This window comes from Balaenoptera acutorostrata, chromosome 2 (assembly GCF_949987535.1).
Source record: "Balaenoptera acutorostrata chromosome 2, mBalAcu1.1, whole genome shotgun sequence".
NCBI classification, from domain to species: Eukaryota; Metazoa; Chordata; class Mammalia; order Artiodactyla; family Balaenopteridae; genus Balaenoptera; species Balaenoptera acutorostrata.
Window position 1 is genome coordinate 96,185,891 of NC_080065.1, and position 20,319 is coordinate 96,206,209.

At 40.0% G+C, this 20,319-nt stretch overlaps 1 protein-coding gene across 2 annotated transcripts in view; it reads left to right on the top strand.

Annotated features, from left to right (window-relative positions):
• EPB41L4A (erythrocyte membrane protein band 4.1 like 4A) overlaps window positions 1-20,319 on the top strand; it is a 266,854-nt gene that overhangs the window by 133,841 nt on the left and 112,694 nt on the right. For both annotated transcript variants that reach the window (XM_007192109.2, XM_007192108.2), the window contains exons 4-5: window positions 11,792-11,843; window positions 18,236-18,314. In XM_007192109.2, the coding sequence (XP_007192171.2) occupies window positions 11,792-11,843; window positions 18,236-18,314 (131 nt within the window). The remainder of the gene's footprint in view (window positions 1-11,791; window positions 11,844-18,235; window positions 18,315-20,319) is intronic.

Consider the following 20,319-nt stretch of genomic DNA (forward strand, 5'->3'; position numbering starts at 1 on the left):
CTGCCATGTACACCTTTGCTAACAGTGTAATTTGGGCCTCTGCAGTTAGGCACAACTGTGTGTAGTGGTGCTGAATAGGAACTCCAGGTCCTATTTGCTGCATAACCCCTTGGGTTGGCTTGGCTTCTCTGTGACAAATTACATGGTTACTTAAAGCCATGTTTACATTCAGTTACTAGAACAGAGTTTAAAAACAAACTCTAGTTTAACCACCTATGTATTATTTCAGTTACTAGTTTCAGAGCATGGCAGATTTAAGATTTTATTTCAAGATGAAAATGATTCCATAGTGTAACCCGTGATGCCTCACTTATCTAGATGTTAGAAATGTGTAGGTAGCAACTTCAGTTATCAAAAATGTAGACAAAACTTCTTGAAGAAGAACTAAAGTCTCTTGAGCAGCACAAAATTAATATCTTAAAGTTCACTCACAGGATTCAGGACTTTTCTCATAGAATCTGTCATCCTTAAGACCTGTTTGTTTTTATTTTTAAGAAGAAATCCAGGGACTTCCCTGGTGGTGCGGTGGTTAAGACTCCGCGCTCCCAATGCAGGGGAACCGGGTTCGATCCCTGGTCAGGGAACTAGATCCCACATGCATGCCGCAACTGAGACCCGGTGCAACCAAATAAATAAAAAAGAAGAAGAAGAAGAGGAAATCCAAACTCATTTGTGATTCGATACACTGGCCCCTGAGAGATTAGGACAGCCTGTTAGATGCAATTGTAGAGCAGCCTCACTGGAGATAGTCATGGCTTGGCAGGAAGGCATGTCCAAGGGATGATCTGTGGGCTTCTAGGAGATAGAATAGTTGGTCCCTATAATCCAACATGGTTCTGTTAACAACCAAAAAACCAACTCATGTCTGACCTCTTTATTTGTGATAAAACTAGTATATTTAGAATTCAGAAAGATATACAGAAAAGTTGATATATTTGTGGATTAAATGAAAAAATGATGGTTAAATTGAAAGATAGTTTAGTTGGTTAAGCCTTAAGCAGAGAGAACTGATTTTTGAATTATATCAACTTAGATGGAAGTCTCTAGGTATGTTCCAGGGCTTACAACATTGATATCAGTACCTGGCATGAAGCTATGGAGGGCTAGGGCATGCTCACCAGGTTCACAGATGATTTAAGCACAGGAGGAAAAGCAAGCATGTTGTATGCAAGAGTGAGGAATCAAAGAGATCTTGATGAATTGGCACATGTTCCTGGTAATCATGACTGTATAACAAGCCGCCTCAAAATTTAGTGACTTAAGACAACTCCAGGAATTCCCTGGCAGTCCAGTGGTTAGGACTCTGTGCTTTCACTGCCAAGGGTGCGGGTTCAATCCCTGGTTGGGGAACTAAGAATCCCACAAGTCATGTAGTGCAGCCAAAAAAAAAGAAAAAAGGCAACTCTACTCATAAACCTGTGGTGAGGACAGGGCTTGGCAGGGACAGCTCAGCTCTGCATCACTTAGTCTCAGCTGGAGAGGCTTAAAGGCTGGAGGCTGAAGTTATCTGAAATCTCAGCCATGTGTCTGGTGGTTGGTGTTGGCACTGGCTTGGGCTTGGCTGGTGGTAGAACACCTACATCTGGACTTTACATGTTGTTGCTTGCCTTCCTCACAGGGTAGAGTTTGGGTTCCCAGGGCAGGCATCCAGAGGAAGATAGGGAGGGAGGGAGGGGCAAAAGCAGTATCACCTTTTATGACTAAGCTCAGAAGTCAGAGAGTGTTACTTTTGCTGTATTCTACTGATTTGAAGTGAAGAGAAGGCCAGCCTGCATTTAAAGGGAAGAGAGATTAGATTATCCCGTTTGATGGGAGGAGTGTCAACTAAATTTGCACACATGTTTTAAAACATGAGAGTCTATCTTCCAGACAAAAATTATTTCTCTTCCTCCTACATATAAAATGCACCTATCCCTCCCAAGGCTTTCGCAAATCTCATTTATTATGGCATTGGACTCAGACTTAAGGTCCAAGAGCTCACCAAGTCAGACTCTTTGGGTATTGTTCTTCAAGTTCAATCTCTTGATCTGAAGACCTGTGAATTAAGAGGGTAAGAAGTGTATATCCACATACCCCCACCACCATTCAGCATATAGTGATGGGACACACATGGGATAGGATAATTGGTGTAAAGAGTTGCATTTAGAATGAGGGAAAACAGGAGGCACATAGCAATCACTAGTCCATAACAGTTCTGAAATCTAGCTAGGCACATGTAGCCATTTCTTTGATTAGAGCTTGGTCTTACTTCTTGTGACAGTTGGCTCTGCCCTCTGGGCTTTTGGAAAATTCTCTGAATTTTCCTTCCCTTTCTATAAAAAGTAATGTATGTTTGCAGCTTAGTAGTATTTTCAGTCTACTTTTTGCCTTATGAAGATTGGGGTCCAAAGACCTCTTTTCAAAGTGTGTAGGATCTCTGTCCTTTCAACTCTAGCTGATATAATTCCTTTTAAAAAAAAATTTATTTATTTATTATTTTTGGCTGCGTCAGGTCTTAGTTGCGGCACTCAGGATCTTCCGTTGCGGCACACAGGCTTCTCTCTAGTTGTGGCATGCGGGCTCAGTAGTTGCGGCATGTGGGCTCTGTAGTTGTGGCATGCGGGCTCAGTAGTTGCAGTGTGCGGGCTTAGTTGCCCCGCAGCATGTGGGATCTTAGTTCCCCGACCAGAGATCGAACCTGCATCTCTGCATTGGAAGGCGGATTCTTAACCACTGGACCACCAGGGAAGTCCCCTGACAGAATTTCTTTAAAGAACTTTGTGGATTTCATATGAATCAATTTATAATCAGCTTTATTAGACAAGGGCAACACTGACAAATCACTTTGAAATAAGCTCTTCTATGCCTTAGATTCCTTGTAAAACTTTTGGGAAACAATGCCCTTGAGATTCTTAGAGGACCTTTTCTTAGTTTATGAGGCATCATATTAGATCTTTTGAAGACTTAATAAAGTTTTACAGTTACATTCATAATTTCCTGAGAGCACTCTGGATTCAGTCTTTGCCCAGGAGCCATTTCTTAATTGTAGCATCATTTGCCTTCTGGTAAGTCTAGGGGTGAGAGAATTTTATTTCAAACCTAGTAAGTCCTGGATCCTTTATATTTCACAGATTGTTTTCAGCTTATCTCTTTCCTTTTAGATTTCATTGTCGGGGGCAAAAGAAGTCAATCAGCACTTTCTCCAGTCCTCCTGGAAACCTCATCTGGATCATCTAGTTCATTAGGTGCATCTTTTATTTTCCATGTTGCCCCAGGCAACAACATTGCTGAACTTTCTGCCTGAAGAGTCAGGTCTTCTTTCTTCCTGCTTCCAACAGCTTTCTCTTCTCTTTCCTTTAGGCCCCCTTGAAGGCCCTGCGCCTTCCACTAACAGTCTCCTTAAGGTCCTACCTGCTGCCTCATTCTCAAAACACACAATGGAGAGTGAAGGGGAGTAGGGCCAGATCATATAGGGCCTTATAGACCATCGTAAGGACTTTGGATTTTAGTTGAGTAAGAAGGGAAACCACTGGAGGATGTTGAGAAGGAGAATAAACTGATCTGATCTACATTTTAAAGCATTCCTTTAAATGCAGAGAAGAAGGGATACCATTAATGGAGTTGTTTAAGAAATCCAGGTGAATGGTGATGACTGCTTGGACCTGGGAGTGGTAAGAATTTGACAGATCCTATTTATATTTTTAACATAAGCCAACAGGGTTTGCAGATTGATAGAAGAGATAGACGATAAAGAGGCATTGACTGGAGCCAGTGGAAGAGTTTTGTACCATTTACTGAGATGGGGAAGACTGCAGGGGAACAGGTTTTTCTGGGAGGGAGTAGAATCATCCTTTACTCTTTGAACATAGAAACTTTAAGATTCTAATAGGCATCTTAGTGGAGATGTCAAGTAGGCAGTTGGCTTCAGGGGACAATTCTGGTCTGGCCATGCATTTGGGAGTTGTCATGTATAGATGTCATTTAAAGCCAGGAGCCTGGTTGTAAGATGTGACCCCAGGGCAATCCAGCCTTTCCTGCTTAGGAGACAGTGAACAATCAGCAAAGGAGATTGTGAAGATGTGGCCAGAAAGGTAGGAGGAAAGGACAGAGGGAGTGGTGTCCTAGAGACCACATGACAAAGGTATTTCAAGACAGTGAGTGAAGACTCTGCACCTGTCATTAGATTTAACAACTATTGGAGGTCATTGTAGTAGGAACTAGAGTGGGTTCTAAAGTGGACTGAAGAGGGGGTGAGAGGCCTTAGCCCTTGGATAAGAAATTATGATCAAATTTGGGAAAAATAAATAATGAAGACTAGAAAACAGTTCACATAGCAGAGTTATTCCACTTGAGTGAAGGCATAGTGAGAGAGTGGAGATGGTATATATTTTGGATACAGGCATATTTGAGTTTGAATCTCTGCTTCCCAGTTGGCCCATTGTGGAACTTTGGGCTATTATTCTATGTCCATCTATAAAATGGGGATAAAAGTACTTTTCTTAAAAGGTTGTCAAAAGGATGATATGAAAAAATAATATGCAAAACATCTAGTACAATGCCTGGCACAAAGTAGGTGTGCTAGACATGTAAAATACCATTGTTTTCATTTTTCAAACTACAAATTAGAGTTTTCCATGACCCTAATTTTCTTCTCTGGGTATTATTGGTGTGCTAGAGCAAATAATGATGTTAACCCATAACTGAGACTGTATAGTCCACCCCACTACACTTTTAGTCTTCCTTTTGGCTTGGTTGTATACTTGGCCAGTGGTATTAGGATTAGAGGAAAGGGTACTGACCCATTGTCAGGAGACTTGAATGATTCCCTAACTCATTTGCAATATGACCTTGAACACATCACTAGGCCTTTCAGAGACTTAAATACCCCATCTGTAAATAGGGACTCATAATCTAAGCTCTGTACTCTATATGTTTTTTTAAAGTCTTCTCTAACCTGAAACTACTCCCCAAATTAGCACGGTACATGAAATTCCCAACACTCCCCATATGGCATTTTATAATTTAGAAAATGATTTCACATTCATAGACTCATAACAAGCCCAATCAACTGATTTATCTGCCCAGTACTGTGATGTGAAGAAAAATCAAACTTCTGTTCTACTTGAACCTTTTCAACTGAAACCAATTAAACGAGATAACAAATCCAGAAATGGGCTTAGAATAGTTCCAGACATACAGTGAGGCCAATAAAGGCAAGCTACAGTTGTTAAATCTCAAAGTAAATTCTAAGATTTTTGATTAATGGGGCCATGTCTTATATCTCGCCATGTCTTTGCATCTGTGCACATCCCAAAGTAGATAGGACATTGCTGGGTATAGAAGGGATGCATCCAATAAATCAATACTGACCAAATTGAAAAAAAAAAAAAAAAAGAGAGGGTGAGAGGAAGTAGACTATAGAATTTTTTTCCCAGAGATTTGATTTAAAGTACAGAAGTAAAATGGGCAGATATAGGGATCAAAAAGTTGTGTGTGTGTGTGTTTTAATATGGGAGAAATAAAAGCATGTATTCAGCCAGGAATGATTCTATGGAAAGGGATACTTTGACGGTGCAGGGAAGAGAGTGGAAAATTTGCTGGAACCAAGTTCCTGAATAGATGGGACGGGATGGGCTTAAGTGGAGCGTGGCCATTCACCCACAGTAATAAGGCAGAGAGAAGACAGGACACCAGCACAGATGCAGGCAGGTTGGTAGATGCTGTGAGAATGCATACATGTTCTCTCCTCATGGCTTCAGTGTTCTAAGTGAAATAAGCAAGATCATCAGCTGAGAGCGAGAAAGGGGGAGGAGAAAGCGTGAAGGAGTTATCCAGGCAGGTGAAAGAATAAAATATGGTAGGACTCTGGGTGGTACCAAGGGTTCCCTTGGGTTACTGATAATGACTTTAAAGTGAGCCCATCTATGATTGTACAATTTGAGTCTCCAGTCATGGTCAGCCTCTCAGGTTCTGGCGTGGAGAAGGCAGAGAGTTGGCGGGTGTTTTTTTCAGTGGATATCATGGAGGGAAGTTTGTTCAAGGGAACTGACGACAACTGCGAGTGAACCAAGATAATGGATCGCGAGCAAAGTGAGGACATGGGTTGGGGCAGGGAGGAGAGACGGTGAAAAGGTAGTAGGATCTCTGACTTGTGTATCCTGGTGGAATCAGAATATTAGCAGGGGTGAGCTGGGAAAGGAGGAGTTGGTAGTGAGTTGAATGTACAAATCTTGAAATTGAGATTATGCATTCCTATTAGGACAATATTCTTGAGAATGGCTTGGTTTGAATGTAAGATGGAAGGGGCTTCGGTTTCTTGGACCTGCTGTTCTGTATTTTGGGGCAAGTTGTTTAACCAGTGGTTCAGTTTCTTCATTTGTCAAGTGGTAATTATAGTAGTTCCTAATTCATTGAGTTATTAAGAGGACTAAATGAGTGAATGAATGTAAAGTCTTCAACAGTGCCTGGCACATGGTAAGCATTTAATAAGCGTTAGCTGTTACTGTTGTTACTTCTCTAGGTCTTCGGTGGTGTCAGGGTCCATGGGAAAGAACTGAGGAATAGTCCCTGGGGCCACTGACACTTCTTGAGGAGCCAGATGGTCCAACAGTAATTAATTGGAATCCACTTTTGTTGAAAAAATGGGGCCCAGTTACAACCCCCCCGCCCACATACTTCCCTCAGTGATGGCCTAATGGCAAGCCCTGGTTTCTGTCCCTGCTGTGAGTTAGCTCTGTTACGGTGGTTTTACCTGAGGTCCTAAGGCTTCTGTGATTGATACCGAGGAGCAAATTAAAACCACGTCCTGTGAATGTTGCTTAGAGGGCCTGAGATGTGTCTATACAGGGGCATTGGAAAATGGGTGTGGACAAAGCACAAATAGCTATCACCACAGTCCTGGATTTCTGGGAACCTATGTGCAAATTATGTCGTCCTAGAACTCCCCAGGAATGAGCCGTAGTATCCTTTTTTGAGATCTTTTTGGCTCCATTGTCACTTACAGATTGTCAACTTTTCATAGTCCCTTAGATCAAGAAGTTATTTTGTTATATTGATGAAGACTGTGTGCTTTTAAAGTCTTTTTTCTTTTTTGATCTACAGGAAACATTATTAAATATCATTGTGGTATTCTTAAATTCTCCAAAGGTGAGTCAGAATTATACTCCATGTTAAATAAGATGCAGCAAAGCTCTTTTTATTTGATGCTGTCCATGCTTTATGTAAGATGTTTTAGGGCTTATTCTACTATTAGAGCTCTAGGAGACTCCAAAAGAACAGTTGACAAATGGAAGGTTGGACCCTGAATTTAATACATATCTTTTGAAGATTAGGATATTGGTTTACTGGACAGCGTTAGAGTTTTAAAATCTAATTTTGAGACTGTTACGTAGGAAATTGATGAAATCGAGACATGATCAGCCAAGGTGGATAAAAGACGCTCAGGGCATTTAGCCAGGACTGTCAGAGAGTAAGAAGGAACTTGTGCCCATCTGTCATTTCTCTTCGGGTTGCATAAATGCCATTATTAAGATTGACAGGACTGAAGAGGTAAGGCCACCTAACTACTAGACTCCTGCACCCTGGCAAAGAGTCATTGCCAAGGAGGGCTTGTTATCTTGACTCCTTAGTGATTGGGTATTGAGGTTACAGTTTGTTAACGTTCTCCTGTGTTAGGAAGCCAACTGTAGAAATCAGGATGAGAGAGCAGGGTCTGTTTTGGTTAATTGTCACCTTATCTTCCTGCAAAATAGGATCTAATTCAGCTTGTGAGGATACACAGAACTATAGGATATAAGTTTGAAATAGGAGAGAGAGAGGAGATGGGGGACAGGAAGGGGGCAAGATGGAAAGATTTTCCTAGAGACTGAACAGCTTGAATGTTGAGAGATGATGAGAGAGAGGGGGCTGTCTCTCCTCGTGACTGTCTAGGTAGCAAGCGCAGTTCAGGAAAGCTGTTCTGTAGCCCAGCACCACAGTGACCACTGCTCAGCTCTCTGCTTCTCTCTTTCCCCCAACCCAGGACAGATGGGAAGACTGAATGGGACATTGCTTCTGGAAGTCCGTTAGGTCTTCTTTTTCTGTAAGTCCTTCAGGAACATTGATTTCTTAGCTGCATAGTTACTAGCTATCGGGTAGCACTGATTTCAGGAAGTCCTCAGCTATAAAGGACTTGGAGTATTATGTTCTGTGTTGCCACTTAAAAATGGATCCATTAGCTTTAAGAGCAGTGGAGCTGTTAGATATCATTCTTATAAAAACTTAGGGCTGTGTTCTCCATTTCTATTTTGGGAAAGTTTTTTTATTTGCGAGCATGCTGTTCAAAGGTTTTCTCTTCAATGATGCCTTCCTGTACTTACCCTGAAGAGCTCATTTTCTTTTTACATCATCTTTTTATCTCATATGTATTCATCTTACACACATGATCATCTCACCACATTGTATTTCAACTCTGTGTCTATGTGTCTGGTAAACTGTGGGTGCCCCGCGATTAGGGAAAAGTTTCAGTCATTTGTGTTTTGCTACACTCCCCAAGACAAGATCTGACATGACATATAAAGAATATATGTAGTGGGTATTCCACAAGTGTTAAGTGAATGAATGGTGTCACAGTTTTAGAGCCTACATCCATTCTGGATATAGGTGAATATTCTGAATGTAGAACCTAAAACTGAAACTGGGATACTGTGTTCATTGCCAAATTCTGTGCCCTTTTTTCTCACTGCTGATGGAGCAGCTGCCTGATGTGTTTCATGGTGATCACACATGTGCTATGTTTGATTGCTTGTTGATAATGTGTGGTGACAAGTGCCATCATGGGATGGCTGCTTTGGTTCCAAGGTCATTTCTTTCCTTTGGTTGAGCGTAAGTGGGTTTTACATTTTAAGATGCTAGCTTATGGAACCTGGTGGCTCGTGTTTTATTATGTACATTCTGGGGCATTTATCACTGTCTGACCTCTGTAACCCCTGGTTTCCATTTAGATCAAATGCAATGCGTGTGTGGCGAGCGCTGGATTGATATTTGGCGTATCTAATGTGCAGTGAGCAGCCTTTGGCTGAGTCTTGACTCTTCCTTTTTTGCTGCAAAATTGTAATTTCTTACTCGTCTCAGAAACTTCATTATACTTTTTCACCTCACAAATCTGATTGCTCTCAAGGAAAGATTTATTTTAAAAGTGTACAGACTATCATTAGGTGAAAAATTTTAAGAGATTAACCAGTCTTTCCCGTTACATTTAGTTTAAAATTTCCTTCTTGTTTTCTTTACCCAGCTTTTTAATGACTGAAAATCATTCTGGAGGGGAAAACAAACAGACAACGATTTGGTTTGAGGAAAATGTTTCTAAAGTTTGTTTTGGGGGGGAGGATGATGTGAAAAGGAGACTCTTTTGCAATTTCTGTCTTTTACTAGTTTCGAGATGAGATTAGACAGAGGAGGAAGACCAGAGGCCTCTTCCCTCCCCTCCTTTCTTGCCCCAAGCACTTAGTGCAGTGTAAGGCCTAAAATTAAGGCCTAGTATTATGTGTGCCTTGACATCTGGAGAAAACTGGGAAGGCCTCTCATGGCCCAACTCCAAGTCTCCTCCCAAAAGTGCTCTTGTGGGTAGGGTCTCCTCCCCAAATAACCCTCCAGGACCCCAGCCAGCTGACATCTTGATTTTGGCCTTGTGAAACCTAGAGCAAAGAAACCAACTCATCTGCAGACCTTGGAGTTAATAAATGAGTGGTGTTGTAAGCCTCTACATTTGTGATAACTTGTTATGGCAGCAATAGAAACCTGATGCAAGTGTTTATGGTTGAGTGTGTTTTCCTTGGTTTTATCTTACTTGAAAAATCCAGGGATAGTCAGACCCTTTTGTTTAACATGAATTGCAAGAAACAGTCCACCCACCTAATGTTTCCATTTTGTGGGAAGCAGCCATAGCTTTATATACCTAGAGGAAGGGGTCTGCTCTGTGTCCAACACACAGCTGAGCATTTGAATTGATTTTACTTGATTTGGATGAATCAGTGTTTCCCTGGGAGCCATTTATTTTAACACCAAAGCCACATCTTTAGCCATTGTGGGCTTCAAAAGCAGTTCACTGATTATGGCCTCTTCTTCAAATATATCTTTTTTTACTTTAAAAGTGAGTGTTTCTAGACCTTCAAAAATTGAGACACGATAAGGAGCGGAATAATGAACATCGTGTCATAAGTTGCTACCCATTTATATTGGTTACCTTTTGAAAAAGTTGGAAAATCTGAAACTGCTCTAGGACTTGCAAATAGTGAAGATTATGTGTACCTGAATAGAGTTAAGTATTGTACTAAAATCTTACAATAAAATGATTATGACATTCATTTAGGGTGAATGATTTTTATATGTAATTAAGAATAAAAGGTAAGGGGATTATATAAAATATTATAATTACTATTTATAATTACTGCTACTGTTATATAGCAGAGCAAGCATTTCTGCCCTTAGTGGAGGGGCAGGGAAAGGGAAGCTGGGCAGGAAGGTTCTCTTAGACTCCTTTTGTGGCTTGTGATTCTTGACCCAGTGTGGTCAGGAGAGTGTGAATGATTTCACCAGGACAAACACAAGAGTGCGAGGAATGAAGTGGCTCAAGGTGGACCAGCTCCTACCTCCCTGCTATGAGAATTGCTCCTTCTTCATCCAGGAACATGAGAAGATGGAAACTGGTTAGCTCGGCCCTTGGAATCTCCAGCATTTGGCAAGAACATCAGGGTGAAGGTTCCACCTTGCCCACCACCCCCGACTTTCCAGGCAGTGGAATCCCTTCGACTGTGTGCTTCTATGGGAGCCCCGGGTGCCCCCTTTGTACTTGGTTTGCTTCTCCCCTCCTCTTCCTCCACATGAAGATGAGGCAGAAGGCTTGTTTCTTTTTCTTTCAGTGATTTTATTTCACAAAGGTGAGATTTAAAGGAAGGCCTCTCCACAGAGCCCCAAATTCTCCCATCACTGTCTAAAATTCTATTCGTCAAAAATTAATTTGAATTAATAAGCAAGTACCTTAGACTGGCTAATGGCACTTATTAAGAATGACCATCACACCTTAATAATAATCATCACTAGCATGTGTTGCATGCTTAGTGTGAGCCAGGGGCTATTCTGAAGACTTTGCATGACTTAATTGATTTAATCCGCCTAGCAAGCCTGTGAAGAAGGTTCAGAGAGAGAGGTCCAGTAACTCTGGTTCCAAGTTACATGGTGATGATGAGGGGAGAGGCAGGACAGCATCCAGACCGGTCTGCTCTGGGACTCGAACCCTCAGCCACGGTGCTGAGCCACCTCTCCTGGATACTTAATGAGGATTTGATTTGATTTGATTGCTTTCTTCCTTACCTCTAGCAGCAATACCTGTAAGGGATGGGACTGGACATGAAAAGAGTAAAGACATTTTAGGGGTAGACACGTCTGTAGGGGAATTGTTATAGGGACTCTGGAAAGAGATTGGGGGGCATTCTCTGCAGCCGTTGTTTTCCCACCAGAGGCGGTAAGAAGCTCACTCACTAGCATCTTGATGTTACTGATCTTATAACCAGTACGAGAATTCAACTAAGAACCCAGCATAGGTTCTCTCCTGTTTCTCTTCTCTGCTTCTCTCCAAACACTGACATTTTTCTTTTCTTTTAATGTTCTAGCAGCAGAAAACTCTTATGTAAGTTTATGTGTATATATCATAAATGAAATGTTTTACTTATTATTTAAATGTTATTTAAAAACATAACACTTCCCAAATACTCTTGAAGCGAAGGCCAATGAAAAGCAACTAATTTCTGTAATTACCCTTTTCTTCCTCACACAGTATTGGCTGGATCCTGCGAAAACCCTAGCTGAACACAAAGAACTGATCAACAGTAGGTATTTGATTTTAACTTTGTTAAAGTTTGAAAACAGTATAATGTCCATGATTAGATGGGTGCAGAAATAGGCTTTAATACTACGTAGGTGAATATTAGCACTTGAGTGCCAGAATATGGAGATGGGTGTTTGTACATTGCCAGGTCTCTGCAAACTCTGATTAGATTTGTGTAGATAAAGACTCTGAGTGGATCTGAGTATTGAATTTGGCTTTTGTGTGCACCTGGCCTGGACTTTTGTCTGTGACTTTTCCATTGTCTTTAAAATTTCACCTTCAGACAGAAAAGGCAGAGAGGCACTGGTTTGAAAAAGAGGTGGACATTCGACCTTTTCAAGTGCTTGGGTTTCTTGGGTTAAGGAGTGGTTTTGCCCTTCACAATATTCAGTTGGCTGAGTCGGTAATTAAGGAGTGCCCTCGTAACCTGAAAGATTGCTATGGCTTCAGAAAGGACCCATCTGTTTTGGTTTTAATTTTATCAATATGAATCTTACTAGGTGACTCAGAGTCTAATTAAGGTTATATTCATTAATGTTACTTTCCATAACCCAAGTTTTTATTTATAAATGTGCATGTGCACACACACTTGCAGCCCTTAAGTATGCAGAAGAGTAGTTATTTTTAAATCGTCTTTATGAAAATTATGGTAAAATATCAGTATATAACATAACGTGGACCACTTGGGGGTGTACAATTCAGCAACGTTAAGTACATCCACATTGTTATGCAACCTTTACCACTGTCTATCTCCAAAATGTTTTCCATCTTCCCAAACTGAAACTGTATCATTAAACCATTTTGCTTTAATGTACAAATTATTGCTAATAAGATCTAGTGGATTCTTCTGGCCTTTCTTACCCCCATTCTGAGTCTGTACTTTCCATGTGTATTGGCTCACTCCCCATGGTAAAATGGGTCACATGGTGCTTTATGGACCCCAAGGGCAGGAACCGAGCTGTGCCTCAGAAAGGAATTGGGAACTAAGAACTGCAGCACCAACGGTCAGGAACTCAGTACTGTTGCTGTGAACATCAGCATCATTTTTGTTTCTGTCTGTGGCCTGCCTCTCTTTGCCCCTCCATCTCTGTGGTGGAAGCCTCCTCAGTTTCCAAGTTACAGCTCTAGCCACAGGCAGAAGTGCACTGGCTGTCTCTGAATTGCAATTCCGAATTCTAGGGCGGGTGTCGGACCAGCCCAGTTTGAGGCAGTAGCTCACGTCAGTCCTGTCAGCTATGTCTAGGCTTTTTGCAAGGTCAGTGCACACATAGCTGCTAGGGGGCCAGCATTCTGGATGGGAGTGGGCAACAGGTTTCAAAGATGGGGCTGGAGGCCTATGAGATGAGAAAGAACCCTCAAAATATATACCTTAGACATCATCAAGTTCTGCCTACTCCGCCTACACAGGAGTAAATCCTAATCAGAAACAGCTTATGACCTGCCATGAATGAGAAGCTGCTTGACAGCAGAGGGATGACTGAAGTCCTGACCTTCTGACTTCTAATACCACGTGCTTCTTGAGTGAGCAAACTGCCCACTAAAGGCTGAGGGGAAGCAGGAAGTTCATGTGATTAGATGTGAATGCAGATAACTTCCAAGAGGTATCCTCGTGTGAATGGTAGGCACTCCAATTTAACAAGTCTCATCCCTTGGGATCTAGAAATCTGCACTTTTCCATAAGATTCAGGTATTATAATAAATACAGTAAATATCTGTCTTGTCCATTTGAACCACTTACTTTAAAAATACCAGTTCAACTAGAAAAATGGTACAGATGAACCGGTTTGCCGGGCAGAAATAGAGACACAGATGTAGAGAACAAACGTATGGACACCAAGGGGGGAAGTGGCGGCGGGGGTGGTGGTGGTGGTGGGATGAATTGGGAGATTGGGATTGACATATATACACTAATATGTATAAAATGGATGACTAATAAGAACCTGCTGTATAAAAAAATAAATAAATAAAAATAAAAATACCAGTTCAAAAATTTCAGGAATTGTTATTTTAAAACAAATGCAAAGGTTTTTTATAAGAAAAATGTTGAGATTTCTACCCAAATGATGAAGAAAAATAGAAATTATTTTATTTAAGGTATATTATTCAAGTGTCCCTAAGAGCATTTGAAGTATCTATTTCACTACATGGCATGAAATATTATGTTTAATATCTATAATCTGTAATGCAGTTACTTTCTCATCCTAAATAAATGTCATCCTATTAAAAATTTGATGTACGGGAAGAATAAAACACTGATATTACAATTGAAGAAAAGTTATGTAAGTGAATAATGCATAATTTTTTATCTCATAAGATAGTTTGATAATTAATGAGGGAGAATGGCTCTCACATCTTCAGCAGATAAGTCAGAAGGAATATCTGTAAAAATGACAGAATATTTGCTAGTCTCCAGGATTCTCATAGGTGCGTTATGATTTAGTTATCCTGAGCTAATGGGAGACTATTATCATTAAAGGCCTTGAAATTAGTCTTCACAAAAGGTAGATTAGAGGAGTCCCAGTTTCTGGCTTCTGTCTATTTTGCTAGAGTAAAACAATATTAACTTACTTTACATAAGGATTTCTTAAAGGTAGACTCTGTGGAAAGACATAGATCAAGATGATAATCTAGGAATTTACTTCATCAGCACCTGATATTTATAGTCAGTCTTAGGCTAGGAAGCCAAAAAACACCTGGGTAGACATATCCTTGCTCCAAAATCTCCATTTCTTTAGCCTTTGATTGATCTATAAAACAGTGATGTGTAAATGAAGTATTTGCTTGCTCTGAAGGTGTTATAATTTTTTCCCTGAGAGCCTGTATGGAATAGTGGCCAGCAGGCACTGAACTCTTAAGTACTAGCAAACGTGGTTCTCATCATTGGGATCTTGGGGGAGTTGCTTTACTTCCTTGGAGCTTTTCCTGCCTTGCATATGTTACCAGATGCTTGTTGGGAATCAGATGTTCAGGAAACATTTTTGCACATTATCAAATACAGTCGAATAGTAATTTATATATTTGGGCACCAGACACTTTGTATGTAAGTGGGAAAGGGAGGGCTGATTTGGGCCAAAAGTCCTAAAAGAAAATTAGTCCAAACAATGTTTTTAATTATATATTTTTCAAATTTCTGCTTAACTGCTCGTCACTAAATACATTTCAACTATCTAGGCTTGGTCAATAGGGTGTCATCTGTCATGTTCCAGAGAATAAAAGCAGCTCTGGAGTCTGGACAAGGCCTTCCTGCCTTTGTGCACCATCTCAGCAGCATCTGTGCTCCTCCTGCCCCCACGTGCCAGCCCTCGTGTCCTGCAGGTGCAGGTGGACCCATCTGCTCAGTAACCCAGAGCTTGATGGGCACAGATCAGCAGCGGGTGGACTTCCCGGCTCTTCTAAATATTTAATAGTCAGTGTCTCCTTGACATCTGTGTTCAGGGGTGGAGGTCTGTTTGTCACAAATAGAAACACAGGGATTAAGGAAACAGAGAACTCGGACATATGGAATCAACTCTAACGATAAATTGTAACAAAGTTTCTTTTAAAATTTAGTTTCTAAAAAAGCTCCAACCTAAGGAGTGCCTTACACAGGAAGGCGTAGCTTAGGGGAGCCGGGCGAGGCCCCAGTGTTGCTTGCCTTCTGTGTGCCAGGAACAGGGGTTTTATACACATAGCTTGTGTGTCATAATAATAATAAATAATAACATAGTTCATATATTATAAATTCATTATGGCTTTGTTATCTGTTGTTCTCTGTAACTTCCTCTCCCCAGCTTCTAAATTGGTGACTTTATTTACTTAGTTAAAAATGAAAATAAACTGTATGTCTGTTATACAGTATCAGAGACTTGGGGTAACAGTGTGTGGGTGGAAATATTTTTACACAGGTGCCTGTTTCGTATCTTTTTTATTTGTGTGGGAGAGCTTTTGTTGGAGGAAAAAATTAGAAACTATGACCACCGATTGGTGCACCAGGTAACAGATCCATTTTAAAACAGATTTAATATAAGATCTAGTTACCACATTGCTCAGAAGTATGCAGTTTTGGAAACAGTGCAGGTTATATTTGTACCTTCTGAAATAGAAATATTTCTAGTGAAAATATAATGTGGTTGGCAAACGAAGGGGCTTGTGTCCTCTTGCACAGTATGAGTGTTTAATTATATTTTATATTTTCCCAGGTACAATTCCAGATTTTGTTTCATATATGTTTGGTATTTGTGCATGTAGTTCTTCTGTGTGGGGTAAATGACTGAGATGAGAAATGTGTTCTTAAATATGTAAGAACATATTTTTAGATTCAGAAAAGTTTAAGAATGAAACAAATATTGCTCCTAATCCTACCACATAGCCTCACTGATAATTTTGTTTTTAAATGGTAAGAGATATACATGGTAAGAAGTTTCTGACTTATCAGTTTTGCTAAAAGTAGAATTTAAATGTCCTCACCGAAAGGAAAAGTTAGTATGTGAGGGGATGGATGTGTTAATTAACTTGCTGGGGAGAAATGCTTTCACAATGTATACTTTTAAATATCTTATAATTTAATTTGTCAATTATACCTCAATAAAGCTGGGCAAAAAAGGTTTACAGCCCCTCTTCCCAAAGTTTGCCACTCTTGGTAATTTCTTATGCATTGTTCTGTTGGGGTGTGGGCCCATATTTTAACAGATAACTTTCTTTTACACACAAAAGGAGTCATATTTCTGCAGTCAGAAATAGAGCTTGGTGATCTTTTCCCATCAGTACGCAAAGTTCCCCTCTGCCCATTTAAACGGTTGAATGGTACCCTGTGTATGTCCTGTGGTTGACTTAAATGGCCCACCTGCTGCTGAGCATTTAAATTGTTTCCACCATTTTGCAGATTTTGGGGGGGTACTTTTTGCAATAGTTAGTGGTAGGAGGATGGTTTTTAAAACTATTCATTTTGTTTATCAGTAATCTTTCTTCATTATGAAAAAATACATATGTTGTAGAAAATGTGAAAAATGGAAAAATTAGAAATAAGTAAAACTTGTGCTTATCTCACAAACCAGAGATGAGAAGAACTGGCAATATTCTAATGTATTTGGTCCTGTCTTTTTTCTTGTGTTTATGAGCACATAGACCCATACTACATAGATAACAACATAGTTGAAGCCTTACTGTTGCCCAGTTCTGAACTCTTGTTTTTTCATTTTGCGTTTTCTGTCTTTAGAAATTCTTGATGAGTGTAATTTTTTAAACAACTTTGTTGAGGTATCTTTGACATAAAAAATTTGTATATATTTAAGGTGTACAACTTGATGTTTTGACAGATGTATACATTGTGAAAAGAGCACCACATCAAGCTAAATAATTTATCTATCACCTCGGCATAGTTACTGGGGTGGGCGTGGGGTGAGAAGATTTAAATTAAGATCGATCCTCTTAGCCAATTTCAAGTATGTCATACAGTAGTATTATACAATAGTTAACTATTATCCCCAAGCTCTACATTAAATCCCCAGAACTCATTCATCTTGCATAACTGACACTTTTTACTGTTTGACCGACAGCTTCCCATGTCTCCCTCCTCCTGGCCCTGGGCGGCCACCATTCTGCTCTCTGCACTTAGGCATGTGACTGTTTTAGATTCCACATATAAGTGAGATCAGGCAGTATTTGTTTTTTTGTGTCTGGCTTGTTGCACGTAGCTTAATGTTCTCCAGGTTCATCCATGTTGTCACAAATGGGAGGATTTCCTTCTTTTCATGGCTGAATAATATTACATTGTGTATGTATATCCCATTTCTTTGTGCGCATTCATCTACTGATAGGTTGTTTCCATGCCTTGGCTTTTGTAAATAATGTTGCGATGAAAATGGGGGTGCATACATCTCTTGGAGATCCTGATTTCATTTCCTTTGGATAAATACCCAGTAGTGGGATTGTTGGCTCACATGGTAGCTCTGTTTTTAACTTTCTGAGGAACTTCCATACTGTTTTCCCTAATGGTTTGATTCATTTCCATCCCACCAACAGTGCACAAGGCTTCCCCTTTCTCCACATCCTCACCAACACTTTTGTCTTTTTGACAATAGCCCTTCTTGCAGGTGTGAGGTTGGCATCTCACTGTGGTTTTGATTTGCATTTTTCTGGTGATTAGCCATGTTGAATATCTTTTCATGTATCTTTTGGCCATTTGAATGTTTTCCTTGGAAAAATGTTTATTTAGGTTCCATTATTTTAATTGGGTTATTTGTTTTTTGCTATTGAGTTGTGTAAGTTCCTCGTATATTTTGGATATTAACCCCTTATCCAGTATATGGTTTGCAAATCTTTTTGGTGAGTGTAATTTTTAGTAGTTGTGTAATATTACACTACTACTTTGACTTATTTATAATGTGAAATTTAATTTCTATTTCTTATTTTTAGCTGGACCTCCGTATACTTTGTATTTTGGTATTAAATTCTATGCCGAAGATCCATGTAAGCTTAAAGAAGAAATAACCAGGTATAGTACTGACTTTGCTTTTGATCAGTACATGTATGACATATACAAAAGGCTTTATTTAAAACAAATTGGGGTCAAATATTTGGATGGGTGTCTGCAGGCTTTTGTAATGGGAGTCCTGTGAGAGTTAAATTTAAACTAGCATTGCGTGAGGCAGTTCAGTGTCTGACGATAGATGTGTTTGAACAATGGCATGGACCTGGGTGACATGATAATAGATTCTGCATCTGCTGTGATGGGATATTTCTGTATTGTTACTGTGAAGGATGCATTCAGTCTTTGTAGTCCTGTAAACGTAGCCATCTGAACTGCGTAAATGGAGGATATATATATTTTAAAATTTATTTTATAGAAGTACAGTTGATTTACAATGTTTTGTTAGTTTCTGCTGTACAGCAAAGTGATTCAGTTACACATATACATATATATTCCTTTTCATATTCTTTTCCCATGGTTTGTTACAGGATATTGAATATAGTTCCCTGTGCTATACAGTAGGACCTTGTTGTTTATCCATTCTATATATAATAGTTTGCATCTGCTAATTCCAAACTCCCAATCCCTCCCTCCCCCACCCCACCTCCCCCTTGGCAACCACAAGTCTGTTCTCTATGTCTGTGAGTCTGTTTCTGTTTCATGGATAAGTTCATTCATGTAGGGACAATATTTTGATGCTGAGTTTGCATACGTAATTATAAACTTGAAGAGCCACTCACTTCTCTTTAATTGTTGTAGCTTAAATATCAGCTGTCCAGGGATTTCATTAATCTCTATGGAAAATGAAAAGATAATTGCTTTTAGTATTAAGGGAGAGAAAAAACCCAGTGTTTTTTAATGCATTACTTTACCTTTGTCATCAAATATCTTATTTCAGTTAAGACAGAATTTCTGATTGGTATTGATTATATTGTTAAATCAGCTCACGCCAGCATTTGAAAATGGCTTATAAAGAGCAGACAATAGCATTATGTTTTCACTTATTCCACTAGTGACCTGCCTGCATGTGGTAGCAAAAACAGAAGCGTTTTCCCTAACTTAACTCTAAATGGTCAGTTTTCCTAGTGAACCCGTCATTGGCTTGAGTAAAGCCTAATGCATTGCTCAGAAAATTGGAAATCATCTCCTTGATAACTAAGGCAGTCTATGGTCTTGTTTCTATTCTATCCTTTCATCTTTTTCCTTAGACTTTCTTTTGTCTTGATTCTGCACTGCACACAGAAGAGTGAGAAGAGGGTCAGCTAATCAGACCTTTTCTCTTCCGCTCTGAAGTGCTGTAATTAGGCTTCATTTGTAGAACTGTGCTGACATCTGCTTTGCAGCGAGCACTTGCAAAGGCAGCGAGCACCTGCCTCTCCAGGGTTTCTCCGAGCACTCCTCTATGGGAGAAGGGACACTGTGTTGGGGAGAGGTTGAGGGAGGGGTCATGTTTACATTAGAATTTCATTAAGAGTCTTTGCATTCAAGAGGGATTTCTGAGTTGAGGGCTTATGGGGAAACTGAGTCCAAGTGGTGTAAATGCACATTTATATCTGTAACTCATTAGGGAATTACAGGGCACAACATTTTATGAAAATACAAGGAAAGTTCTTCATTTTGATTTTATCAGTAACCTCTCTGTGCTCAATTTCCTCACCTGTAATATTGGAGATGTACCTGTCTTGTAAGGTTTTTGTAAGCATTAAATGGAATAATGTTTGTAAAGCTCTTATAAGTTGGTTGTTTCGGCTCATAGTTAAGTGCTTGATAAACGCTAGCACTTATTATTTTGTTTTCTCTTTGCTCTGGTGGTTCAGTGAGTTATGTCTTTTTTTTTTTGGCTGCATTGGTTCTTCGTTGCTGCGTGCGGGCTTTCTCTAGTTGCGGCGAGCGGGGGCTACTCTTCGTCGCGGTGCACGGGCTTCTCATTGTGGTGGCTTCTCTTGTTGCGGAACATGGGCTCTAGGTATGTGGGCTTCAGTAGTTGCAGCACTCGGTAGTTGTGACACGCGGGCCCTAGAGTGCAGGC